Source organism: Platalea leucorodia (assembly GCF_965183815.1).
Source record: "Platalea leucorodia genome assembly, chromosome: 10".
Lineage (NCBI taxonomy): Eukaryota > Metazoa > Chordata > Aves > Pelecaniformes > Threskiornithidae > Platalea > Platalea leucorodia.
The window spans coordinates 8493409-8505770 of record NC_138832.1 but is presented as its reverse complement, the minus strand read 5'-3'; the positions used below and the strand labels follow the sequence as shown (position 1 = coordinate 8505770).

The 12362-nt window shown below is 52.7% G+C and overlaps 1 protein-coding gene across 1 annotated transcript; it reads left to right on the top strand.

Annotated features, from left to right (window-relative positions):
- Positions 1-1268: 1268 nt before the first annotated feature.
- On the top strand, positions 1269-7848 carry CD40LG (CD40 ligand). The gene is made up of 6 exons (XM_082323084.1): positions 1269-1468; positions 3288-3425; positions 4675-4720; positions 5023-5079; positions 5377-5439; positions 7421-7848. Exons 1-6 carry the CDS (start codon positions 1313-1315, stop codon positions 7789-7791), a joined length of 831 nt encoding a protein of 276 aa, XP_082179210.1. The 5' UTR covers positions 1269-1312; the 3' UTR covers positions 7792-7848.
- The last annotated feature ends 4514 nt before the right edge of the window (positions 7849-12362 follow it).

The following is a 12362-nucleotide window of genomic DNA, read 5'->3' as shown; positions in this document are numbered from 1 at the left end:
GGCTGCTGGAGATCAGTGCCCTGCTCAGCACCCCACTGCTTCTAGCAGGATCCAACCCTTTACTTGTTGCATGCACATCTGATAAGAGCATTGCCTTTAGCATGCTACTTTCAAAACAACTTTATATGATGGCTTGATGACTGCCTTCAAACCAGCGCCCCAGCCCTCCTCGCAGTACAGCCTCGCAGCCCTCCTCCTCTGCGCCCCAACAGAAACCCAGATTTATCCTCTTTACATGGAGAAAAGGAGGTCTGTCCCTTGTAAGCAGTGAGGACCTCTCTGCATTTACCCTAAGTTATTGTACCGGTGGTGCATGGCTGCACAAGTGTTGGATGCCTGAAGAGCTCTGAGTCAAGGCAGGGAAGGCTCAGGGGCAGGACCTCAGCAGAATCTGCTGCTGGCTCAAGAGGCATGGGGACACGGAGGGGACACGGGTTGTCCAAAGTTGCACGGAGGTGATGCAGGAGTTCTCAGCATCCCCAACAGCCTTTTTCATGCTCAGATATATAGATGTACATAACATGGCTAAGTGGGGACAGGGTCTGAGCACGCTTGTTCCCTTGGGTGCAGGGTGAGCACCTCACTGGGGTACCAACAAAGCTGCTTAAAACTTGTGTCTCCAAACTGATGGCCAAGCACCAAGACCCAAAATCCTGCTGTCTGTTGAGGTTCATGAAAGCTGTGCCTGCGCTGGGGTCCCAGTGCCTGTCAAGATGGTCATAAGGATCATCCAGCCTACCCAGGCAGAGACTTCACCCATGGGGAGCACAAGGGAAGGCCAGAAACCAGCACAACCCACCTGCCTCAGCCAAGCATCTTAACTGCAAAATCATCCTTCTCATGAAGGAAACAGAGGGCAAAAATCCTTTCTTCTCCTTTTGAGAAATAACCAACTTTATGAGTGCTTCCTGGGCCCTGGAAGCTGCAGTTCAGCAGCTCTGCCCGTGGGTTCACGGTCTTCATTTCTTTGAAGATGACTTGCCATGAAACTTTCATCCACGTCAGGAAAAAATCACTGGGGCATAGTCCGGAGTGTTTTGAGGGTAAATATGAATATATGGAATAAGAACCTCTCTCTGCTTCTGGTAGAACGATAGGAAAAAGCATGGAAGTGCACCAGAGAAGAAAGTCTAAGCAACCTTTTTTTGTTGTGGGACACAGTAGTGAACAAACCTACCCACTACGAAGAGTTTTTTCCAGGAAGTGTAGGTTGCTGCAACCTGTATCCCTTGAGCAACGGGTGCTCACACAACAGTTCTCATGCTACTTGCAAGCAGCGCATTTGAAGGAGCCCCAGCAACGTGCACGGAGGATGAACGAACCCTACAGCCCTGCGACACCCCGACCCATCAGCAGCACCTCACCCAGCACCATGAAAATGTTCATGGGCTTCCTCGCTGTATTTATTGTAGCACAGACTATTGGGACCGTACTCTTCTGTTTGTATCTTCACATGAAGATGGATAAGGTAAGTGTAAAAATAAGGTTGTCTCTGCTGGATTGCTAACACGATTTGCCTTCAGCCGTGGCGAGATGTGCTCACCAAGAGGATGAACATGGTAGAAGATGATGCTGACCCCTGAATGGATGCCGGAGTGGCATTTATTACACCTGTGTTCTCCTTTCTGCTTTAATTTACCACTAAAATGTACGCTGCGGAAGAGATCTGTTTCCTTCATTAACAAAACGAGAATGGATCAGTCAAGAAGAGCCGTTAATAGCAAACCTGGCAGCTGATGGCCAGTCCGGGGAGAGGAGAGTGTGGCTTAAACACACAAGTGGCTACTTTAGGCTCGCTGGTGGTTTTTTTGGTGCCATAGCACGTGGCAGCACTGCGACACTAATCGCGAGGATGAGGGGTCCAGAAATGAAAGTTGTTTTAGTGTTTGCATGTATGAATTTTGCCAACATTTCACTTCAGATACTGTATTTCTGTTTAGGGAAGAAAAGAGTGGATCTTCGTACTTTATCTTTTTTTGACGAGACACAGTATCAGTGATCCCGTCCCATACGTGGGACAATATTTACCAAAAAAATTAAAAACTGAAAAGCTGTTTTTGAGGTTGTCATGACTGCAGCCACACTGCACGATGCTTAAAATCATCGATCTAAAGCTACTTTCCTCCAAACCAGAGAAGATTACCAGCTAAAGAAATGAAATGTGTCTAAAACCCAGAGTGAGTTCTCCTTACCAGATACAATGATAAGATCATCATTACTGATTTTTAAATGTGTTGTCTCAACTTAAATTGACACTTAAGTGGGTGACTTCTGATCTTCAAGGGTGGAGAGCAATCCTGAGCTAGAGGAGCTTAAAAGTCAGGGGGATGGAAGGGGACTTTGACACATGGAGGTTGCAGCCTGGGGTGAAGGGGTGATGCAGGGTCCCCAGCGGAGCGAAATGTGACTGCGCGGGGCCGTGGCAGAGGATCAGAGGCAGCCAAAATGCAGTCGCGGGTGGCAGGAGGATTTCAGTTGCCTTCAGAGCTTGTGGCAGAGCTTCAAACCTGACCCTCCGCATCCCAGCGCTGCCTGCACTGAGCGCTCTGCCAGGCTATGTGTCCTCATGTCTGTCTGCACTTCTCTCTACTGTTTAGCTGAATGTTAGGTTTTTGCAAAAAACAGGTGTAATTTTAAAAATCAGTTTATATATATATATGTATATATTTTTATTCTTTTTTTGGCTTTCTGATTTTTTTTGATCTAATTTTTTTAATCTGAATATCTTGGCAAAATTCAGCCCCAACCCACAAGTCGTTTTGGTCTCTTGGCAGCTCTTTTAGTCAATAAGCTAGCCGAAAAAACCGAAAAGCCAGCCGGCATGGGCAGGGCAGTGTGGGGCCGAGCGAGCATCCCAGCTGCCTGCCGGGGCCACTGGGGCAGCAGCAGTGAGCCCCGAGCCACTCTGTGCTGCTGTCTGTAAATGCAGGTGGGTGGATATTTGCCACCTGCCTTTTGGAGTGGGAAATTTAAATTCATTGTCAAGGTGATAGAAAATTGGAAGGGCTCCTGAGCAATCCTCCTCTCATCCAGCATTGCCAAGCAGGGTCAGCCTTCGTGGGTGCAATTCACAGCGGATTTGGGTGCAGATGTTGTGCCGAGCAGCTGGTGGGAGTGGTTAGTACCCGCAGTGTGTCTGCCTGGCTTATCCTGATGCTGAACAACCAACACTGAGCTTTCCAGGCTGCGATTTATCGCTAGCAGGAATACAGCGTGGCTCCGCTGCTGGCCGCTGCAGCTTTCGCAGTAGCATCTCACTCACCCTCTCTTCTCTCTCCCACTGGCAGATGGAAGAGGTGTTGAGCTTAAATGAAGATTACATCTTCCTGAGGAAAGTACAGAAATGTCAGACGGCAGAAGGTCAGAAGTCGACATTATTGGACTGTGAAAAGATTTTAAAGGGCTTCCAGGACCTCCAGTGCAAGGTACACTGCTGTTAGGCGGATAAAGACTCCGCTGAAGGTGCAGGGGGGGCTCCCAGGCACACACACAGCTTCACCCCAAGTTTTTTTTTAAAACCATGGGTGCCCTTTACCTTGGGGCTGCATAGCACATGCCCTTTTTTACAGTATATTCTTTTTACACTATATTTTTTACACTATATTGCTATCATTGAAAAATCTCATCCATTTTTTTCTCAAAATGATCTTGGTCAGAGCACGTCCAGCTGCAGCATGCCAAGGGATGCTCGGGGCTTGCGGTGGGAGGGATGGAGCTGCAGCCACCCTGGCTCTGCGCTCTGATCCCGGTCTGAAAAACGTTGATTTTCTGCTGTCTGGCACCTTGCTCTGATCCTGTGCCACGGGGCTGTGAGGATGCTTGCAGCCACCTGCCACCGGGAGCACTTTTACACCCACTTTGCCCAGGTGTTGATGACGGTGCAAGGCTTGGGCCAGGCAGCACGGCTCCCGGCAGCCGGCGAGGAAGAGGAAGACGCTGTGCAAATGCCACCCCACGGACTCAGGGATGGCACCTCCAACTGGGGCAGTGGCTCCTCGTGTTTGGGGGCGAAAGAGCCACCCTGCACTGTGATGTCCTCCTGGAGCGGCTGAGGGCTGCCTCGCCAGCGACGAGGTGCTCTCAGCCTGCTCAGCCCTTGAATTCGCTGTTTAGGAGGGGCTGTGCTGGCCAGAGCAGGCAGGAGAGGGACATTTCTTCCTCGTTGTCAGTGCTTGATGACAGCAAATGCCTCAGCTAAACCTTCAGGTTTGCATCAGTACCCAACTGGCAACAGAAAGTTGTGTCTGAATTGGGCCCTGCTCCGCGGTCCTGAAAACCCCTTCTTGTAGGGGCAGGGACGTGCCTGGCTTCGTGGGCAGCACCTACAGCATGGCTCTCCGACATGGTTTTAAATGAAAAGGTTTTTTGTTTGTTTCTTTTTTTTCAGATAAACTGTCCCCATCACATCATTTTAATTGCATAAAACCTAAGATCATACCCCCTACAAACCCCGTGCTGCAAACAGCCGGTCAGCCCGTGGCCGTATGCGATGCTGGGGAAGGTGCTGGAAGGGCTCTGCGGTTGCGGGTACCCTCCGCCGAGAGCTGTCTAGGCTGTCAGGGCCAAATAGCATCAACCCACACGATGGCCAGAGCATCTTTTACATAGAGGCTTTCAAAATCATTGATTTGTATATCTTTAAAAAAAATACATATATTTTTGCTGTTGTTTCAGGACGGGGGAGCCAGTAAAGGGCAGCCCAAGTTTGAAATGCAGAGAGGTGAGTATGCTGGTGCCACCAGCGCACCCATCGCTTGCTGGGGGCAGGAGTAGCTTGGCTGGGGAAGGGGTTTCCTTCACCCTGCAAGAGCTCGCCGGTGCCCCAGGGCACGGCATGGAGTCAGGGGCCAGGGTCGGGGTTTGGAGCATCCCCATGGGGGTAGGGCTGTGCATGGCATGGGGCTGGCAGAGGGGGGCACTGGGCATGGCTGTCTCACCAGGGCAGGCGGCTCTGAGTGCCACGTTGCCTGAAGTCGATGAAAATGAACCCCAAATTAAATCTGTGGCCTTTTCACATTGCAGGCCATGAGCAACATGAGCATCCCCATTTGATGCACAAGAACGAGACGTCCGTGGCAGGTAAGGGGCAGCCACATTCAGGTCCTGTTCCCACGGTGGGCGAGGTGGCACGGTCTCCTTGGCAGGCTTTATCCCTCAGGGGCTCCACCTCAAAGGCAACTGAGTGTCATTGCTGAGCAGAGGCCAGATCCTGCCTAAGTCAAAGCTGGGGACTTTGGAGACTGCCTCTGAACTGGATTTGGCCCATAGAGAAATACCAAGGGTGGGAGGTGCCGTGGTCCCTGCAGAGGAGCTGTGCTGCCCGGGGGGGACAGCGGGTGCCCAGGCATTAATAACACCGACCTTTCCGAATTGCAGCAGAGAAGAGGCGGCCGATCGCAGCCCACCTGGCAGGTCAGAAGAACAGCAAGGCAGTCTCAGGTAAGACAGTCCTGCTCGACACTGCCTTGGCCAGGGAGCCAGCGGGGCACGGCAGCGTGCATCCCCTGGCCGGACCCTGCAATCCTGCTGTGTAAGGGCAGGGACCAGGACAATCCAACTCCAGCATGAGAGCGTGTCCCCAGAGCACAGCGAACCTCCCCATGGTCACCTCACCACGTGCACCTGTGCCACACAGAGTTCGCGCCTCCCACGCTGGTTGTCCTCAGTAGCCTTATATATGCCTTCCTAGAAATACACCACAATGGCTTAATCTTTACAGTTTTTTTTATGAGGGGAAAACTATTTGTATTTAAAGAAACCAACCTCTTGCTTCTCTTTTGGATTCAAAACACAACGCTTTTGCTCTCCTGGCAATGCCCTGCTGGGGTGGCTGCCGCAGGAGGGCTCTGCTGGCATGTTGTATCTGCTGATCTAACGATCTGCTCGGCTGTAGTGGTCCTGGTAGCGATATGGGCTGGCTGGTGACTTTACAGTTGCAACATGGATAGCTTCAAACTGATTTAGGCAAGCTGCACTTGTTCACAGCCATGGCCACGTTAGGTTTGAGAAACGCAAGGGAGTCCATTCGCGTTCGTGCCTGCCTCTGCACAGACTGTGGTTGCTCTCGCAGCTCCGTCCCCCAGCGTAGTCTTAGCTAAGGGACATCCTGCAAAAGCAAGGATTACCGAAGCAAGTAAGAGCTTGCAAGGTCAGTCCCGCAATCTGGCAAGGATTTCGCAACTGAGCACGTTTGATTTAATTCAGGAGTAACTGCCAGTAATCGGTAACTGCTCTTTCCGTCTCTGACGCAGCATTTCACCCAGAGCTCAGTCTACCTGTGGAAAGCTTAGTGTTAGATAAGATCAAAGAAGCAAGACGCTCACTGCATTTTAAAATTCCCTGCTTAAGCATTTGTTGAGCCTATAAAGCAGGTTGAAATTGCCCAGAGAGCAACAGCTGCCTGGAGCTCGGCTCTGCAGTCGGGCACAGAGGAAGCATCCCCGTGGGATGCACAGGCATGGACCATGGGCTGCGTGGCTCCCCCAGGACCACCCGTGCCACCCCTCTGTGGGGACTGGGACTCTGGGCTGGGACAGCCGAACCCATTATTCCCCACGGAGCTGGGTTGCTCACCCCTGATGCTCTCGCAAGCGTCTCTGTAGGCTGGGGAAGGTGGAGGTCCAAAATCCCTCCCAGAGGTTGTAGCTGAGCTCAGCCCCTATGGCCATGGTTTCCTGGTCTCTGTATTGACTTATCTGCAGCAACTTCAGTGGGAGCGCATGTTCATGAGCTACTTGGATGACACAGATAGTGCCCCAACAGCCATGCCAGTAGCAGGTCTACGTGGGCAGTGGTCCTTGTGGTGGGCGGCAGCACTTGCCATGCAAAACCCTTCCAGCTCTGCACCCTGCCAGGGACCAAAACTCCGGGACAATTATTTTTGCGCTTCCTTGGTGAAGTCTCACCTTCTCCAGAGGCCAAGTGGACAAGGGACTTTGGAGGAAAGGCAGCACCCAGTTTGGAAAAACTATGTGCCCTGGGATGGGTGCCTCTGAAGACAGGAGCTGCAGTGTGTTTTGGCAGTGCTCTGAGGGCTCGGAGGCTGTGCCACTGAAAGCCAAGGAGATAGCAACCCTACAGCGGCAGACATGGGGGATGTTTGGCCCATGGTGGCAACTGTGTGCAATCCTCCACCCTAAGCATTTCCACTTGGTTGGATGAAGGGAGCAAAATGCTCCTCTGCTTGCATAATTGATTCAAGGGTGTCAAGGCCAGTGACCAGAAACATGGGTTAAACGTGTCCTAGCCTCGGGGAAGGGGACCCTGCTCCCCTGGGCTGGGGATGGGCAGGACGCACCCCTACACCCCGCAGCAGACAGAGGCTGTGTTGCCAAATATCTGTGGGGCATCCTCCCAAAATCAGCCTGCCAAACAGGATGTCTCCTTCTCCCAGCTCATCTGCTGTGCTTTCCCCCTACAGTGCTAGAGTGGAAGATGACGATGTATGGCCCCATGAACAACAACTCGATATCCTACCAGGATGGGAAACTGAAGGTGAAGGAAGCAGGGCTCTACTACATCTACTCTCAAGTCAGCTTCTGCACCAAGGCAGCGACTTCGGCACCCTTCACCCTCTATATTTATTTGTATCTCCCCATGGAAGAGGACCGGCTCTTGCTGAAGGGATTAGACACACATAGCACCTCCACGTCTCTCTGCGACCTCCAGTCCATCCGGGAGGGAGGTGTCTTCAAGCTCCGGGAAGGCGACATGGTCTTTGTCAACGTGACAGACTCAACGCGAGTGAACTACAGCCACGGCAGCACCTACTTTGGCATCTTCAAGCTGTAGTGAGGCGGGAGCTGCCCCGAGCTGGGGGTCCAGCCCGACTTTATTGAGCAAAGTGGCTTTCCCTGTTTCCCGTATTTATGTTCCTCTGTCTCTTTGGTTTTCTTGTTTCTTAATTTGTATATTTTGTTATTTATTAATGAGGGCCAAGGGGCCCTGAGAACACAAATTGAACAAAGTTTGAAGCTGTTGTTGTATGCACTTTGATTTTTCTCTTTTGCTGGTGTTGTGTGTCTGGGTCCACCATGCCCCGCGCGCCTGGCAGGGTGGATGTCCCCGTTATGTCACAAGAGCTTTATTTAGCAAACTCTACCATCATCGTTTCTTTCCTAACAACGTAGGATGGCTCAGGGCGCTCCAGCCAAGCTAGGTTCATACATATCTCCCGTACCAATCTGCTTACAGAACATCAACGGAAAAACATTAAAAGGCTTAGGAACATCTCCTCTAAGGGAATCAATCAGCCAAGCGCTGTCCTTACGTGCTAGCTGCTGGTGATGCATCGTTGCCACCCTAACTGTCTGCTTTATTGTGAGAACCCCCTTTTTTCCACCCATGCCTATCTATGAAACTCAACCAGCCTTCTTGCTTAGGGTGACACTGCCTTGGCTGGGTTCACACTCGGTGACAATCACCCCGCATCAGAGGGGCGATCGGTGGCCAAGGGGGGACTGCTGATTTCAAGCCAGAGTGCAGGTAAGGCACCAGCGGTGCTCCTCTCTTGGTGACCCAAATCTGCTCGCCAGACTGTCCTCTTCCCAAGTCTGCAGGATCCTCTGCCTGTGGACCAATTCACTCCCCTGTAGAAGGGGTGTTGGCCACCACCATCCAATCTGGACCTGCCTCCTCTCCTGAGACCCCTCCTACCCTAGGAGGAGGACCAGGAAAGCATGGGGGTGACAGAACCAACTGCTTCTTCCCAAGCACTCCAAGATGCATGTGCAGAGCATCTTCTGGCTGTCCTCGATGAGGACGTGCCCACAGCAGCACTTTTCCTGGAGCTCCAGGAGAGCAGGACTGTGCAGACGGGCAGGACCCCTCTCGGGCAGGGGGTACCTGGGTGACACTGCACACTGGGGTTTCCCCAACCCTCTTCTCCAGCTTGGCCCAAGGGGAAGGTGCGCTGAGCAACAGCAGGGCACAAGGATGTTGATGCAGCATTTTTTAAAAGCTTCTGAAGGTGCCAAAGGTGGCAAGCCTGGAGCAGCTGGTAATGCAGGTCACACTTGTCAGAGTGCAAAAGTCTGGGAAGTACTCCTTGAAGCCAAGAGGTCTGCAAGGGGAAGAGCTTTAAGATTTGGGCAGTCCTTAGGGTTTGCTTGGCTGGAGCCTGCAGGTCTGGTCCTAACACGGTGCCCGAGTGCCACCACTGCTGGGACGGACAGAGAAGTCTTTGCACAGCTCATTGCAGTGCTGAGTGCCCGGCACGTCCCCCTCCCAAAATCAGTAGAGGAGACCTCTGAGCCAGTCTGGTTTTACTATAAAGAGATATATTTACTATTATTTATATCTTATCTTATCTTATATTATATCTTTACTATTAAGAGATAGGGTCCTCTCTATGCTTTGAAGGCTGCTCACCCTTCTCAGCCCCAGGCTGGGATTTCCCAGGATCCTGCTTGGGGTCTGGGGACCAAGAGGGCAGTGGGGGGCACAGTGGGGACAGCCAGTCCCAAAAGCCTCTGGGGGCAGCCATCTCACCCCACTCCTTGGGGCATGTTGGGGTGCCAGGGCTGGGCAGCGCCAGGGGCATTTTGGCTGGAAGAGGGAGCAGGGACTGCCCTGCCCTGGGAAGGCAGCGAGGCACCAGCACAGCTGTGGAGCAGAGGGGTGGGAGTTAATTTAAGGGGATTTAGGACACCTGGCTGGAAGAGGTTTATTCCTGCCTGCCCTAAGGTCATGGAGCCTGCAGGCATGTCTCTACTTTAGAGCTGGGGGACGAATGCTGCACAAGGTAGGATCCTGTGGCCACTGCACGTGGGGCGGCAGGGGCTGGGTGGCCACCTCCTGCGGTGGCGTGGGTCCGACCACATCCCTGCTGCTGCTGAAATCCAGCCAGCCCCTGCAGGCTGGGCTTGTTGTGGCCAGAGAGCCCTGAACCTCTGTGTAGAAGTGGAGGTGCCTGGCAGGGGTGGGAGTGTGGGTGGGAGCCACAGGAGAAACCGAAGACCATGTCAACTGGCATGGTCTGAGAAAGGGGAAAAAGACGGCTGGGATGGAGTGGGTGGGGAGAGGGAGGGAGAGCGCAGGGGAGCACGTGCGTGGTTGCTCTTGGGTGCTCAAAACCTTGGGGAGCAGAAATGCTGTTAGTCATGGATGAGGGAAAACCGTGATCATGGCCCTGAGCCCCCCGGCTTTGGTGGCCAGGAGAACCTGCCAGAGAGTTTGGGCCAGGCTGCGATCCCCAACCCAAATCACTGAGGTGGGATCTGGGAGCTGCAAATCACAAGGAGAAATAGATTTTCATGTATGGTTGGGAAAACAATTAAAAAGGGGAGAAGAAAAGAAACAACAACCAAAAAGGCATAAAACAGCTCAATAAATTCTGCAGCAAGAGCAGCGGATGCCAACTGCCGCCTCCCCTGCCCGTGCTGCTGCCTTTCCCGGGGCTTTTGTTTCTTGCCTCTGTTTCTTCACTTGCCAAAAATAGCCCGTGGGATTCAGACGCGAGGTAGTGTGTGGGAGGGGAGGAGATGCGATTGCTACCATCCAGCTGTGGCCCTCTCCTGGGCGGCTTTGTTCTCCTCCCTGGCCCCTGCCCGGTGCCATGGCGGGCGCAGGTTTCCTCTCCCCGTGGAAAGTTTGAAGGTCATCAATACACCGATTTTCTCCCTTGATGTGGGGCCTCTCTGTCACTCCTTGTGCTGTGGATTTTATGGTGTCTGAACTGTTTTTTTTGTTTTTTTTTTCTTCTTTCTGAGTAAAGAAGGGAGAAGGGGATGTGAGGGTGATGAGTACATGGGGCACATCAGCAGGGCCAGCACAGGGAGGGTCATGGATGAGCAGCAGAAGGAACAAGCAGTGGCACAGTCATCTGCTGGGAAAGGTGGCTGCACGGCTCAAGACACACTGAAATCACTAAGAAATATATATTTTTTTTTTTTAGTTTTGTATAAGAAATGAGATTTTGTTTTGTTGTTTTCCTCAAAAAACGGTTGTAATGCTGGTTTCCAAGTGGGTCTCACCAGCTTGTGCCACTGAGCTCAGGGCTGGAGGACAGCGTGGTTGTGCATGGTGGCTGCTCGGGTGACAAGCCCGTCCTAGCATCTCCGTGCCCTACTTTGGGGTTTTTTTGTTTTGTTCTGTTTTGGTTTTAATCCCCCTCCTCAGTTAGGCACTGTGTGCCTGGGTGCCAGCCTTGCCTCGGCACCCCTTGCTCAGTGCCAGCTCCCCCCCAGCCCTTTTCCCTGCTCAGGGCAGGGTCTCCGTCTCTTTCTAGGAGCCGCCTCCATCTCTTCTAGGAGGCCAAACCTGCCGCATGCATCCCTGCCTGGGGGCAAGGGAGACTTCTCCCCCTGTTGCTTTGGGCTCTTGTGCCACGGAGTGGTCGGCAGGAGCAGCCCCCAGCGAACGGGCGCCGCCAGGGCACCCCCAGCTGCAGCAGTGTTTTGGGCTGTGAAGGTTAAGCTGTTTTTTTTTTTTTTTGTGGTTTTTCACATTGATGATCATTTGGAGCCAAACTCTGTTGCTTGGAGGACACGAGTGCTGCCTGCGTTGGATCGTGCAAAGGGGCTGTTGGGGAGCCAAGAGAAGGGGCCAAAGGGGCCCCGTATTCAGTGGCAGAGCAGGATGGAGGGCCCCTGGTGAAGGCCTGGGTCTGGCCTCATGGGGGCCCGGCAGTGGAGCTGCTCCCTCCAAAATGAGCCTGGGGAAGCCTCCTCCTTGCTCTTCTGCCCAGTGAAGGCTCTGGGGCACTCGGGTCTGGATGCAGCTCTGCAATAATTCCCCAAAACACCACTTGTGTTTCTTTTTTGTTTGCTCTTTTTCCTGCTCTGACCGATGTGTTTGGAGAGGGAGAGCAGGGTCCGGCCCTCCTGCCCTCGATCCTCCCGCTTCGGCCGCGGGCTGAGAGCATGGCACGTCTCTACCAAAGAGTTAAAAATACCAGCATGCAGGAGAGGTCTTGTCCAAGTGGTAGACCAAAGGAAATCCTGTCACCACACCTAATCTCCAGAAAAAAACATGCACTAACTAAAAAAAAAAAAAAAAAAAAAATCTTAAACAGGCAGGAAGTCACTTATCTACAGCAACCCGCCGGTGCAGCGGAGAGCAGCTAGTTCTCCATAAAGCATCCTTGTTAGCAGCGTGCAAGCGGGGCTTGAGGGATGGAAATGCATCTCCTTGCCCTGGGACCAGGTGCCCTCCCTGCTGCAGGTCCGGGTGATGGTGGGAGCAACAGCCCAAGTGCCAGCGTCGCCATCTATACCAGTATCGCCACCATTGCCCAGTAAATCAGAGGGTGAATGATGCGGCCACAGGCGCATTGAGCAGATCAGGGATGCCCAGAGCAAGCGCTGGCTTTGCTTTTGCGGAAGAAACAAAGGAAGCAGCACCGAGAGCTAAGAAGCGATTTT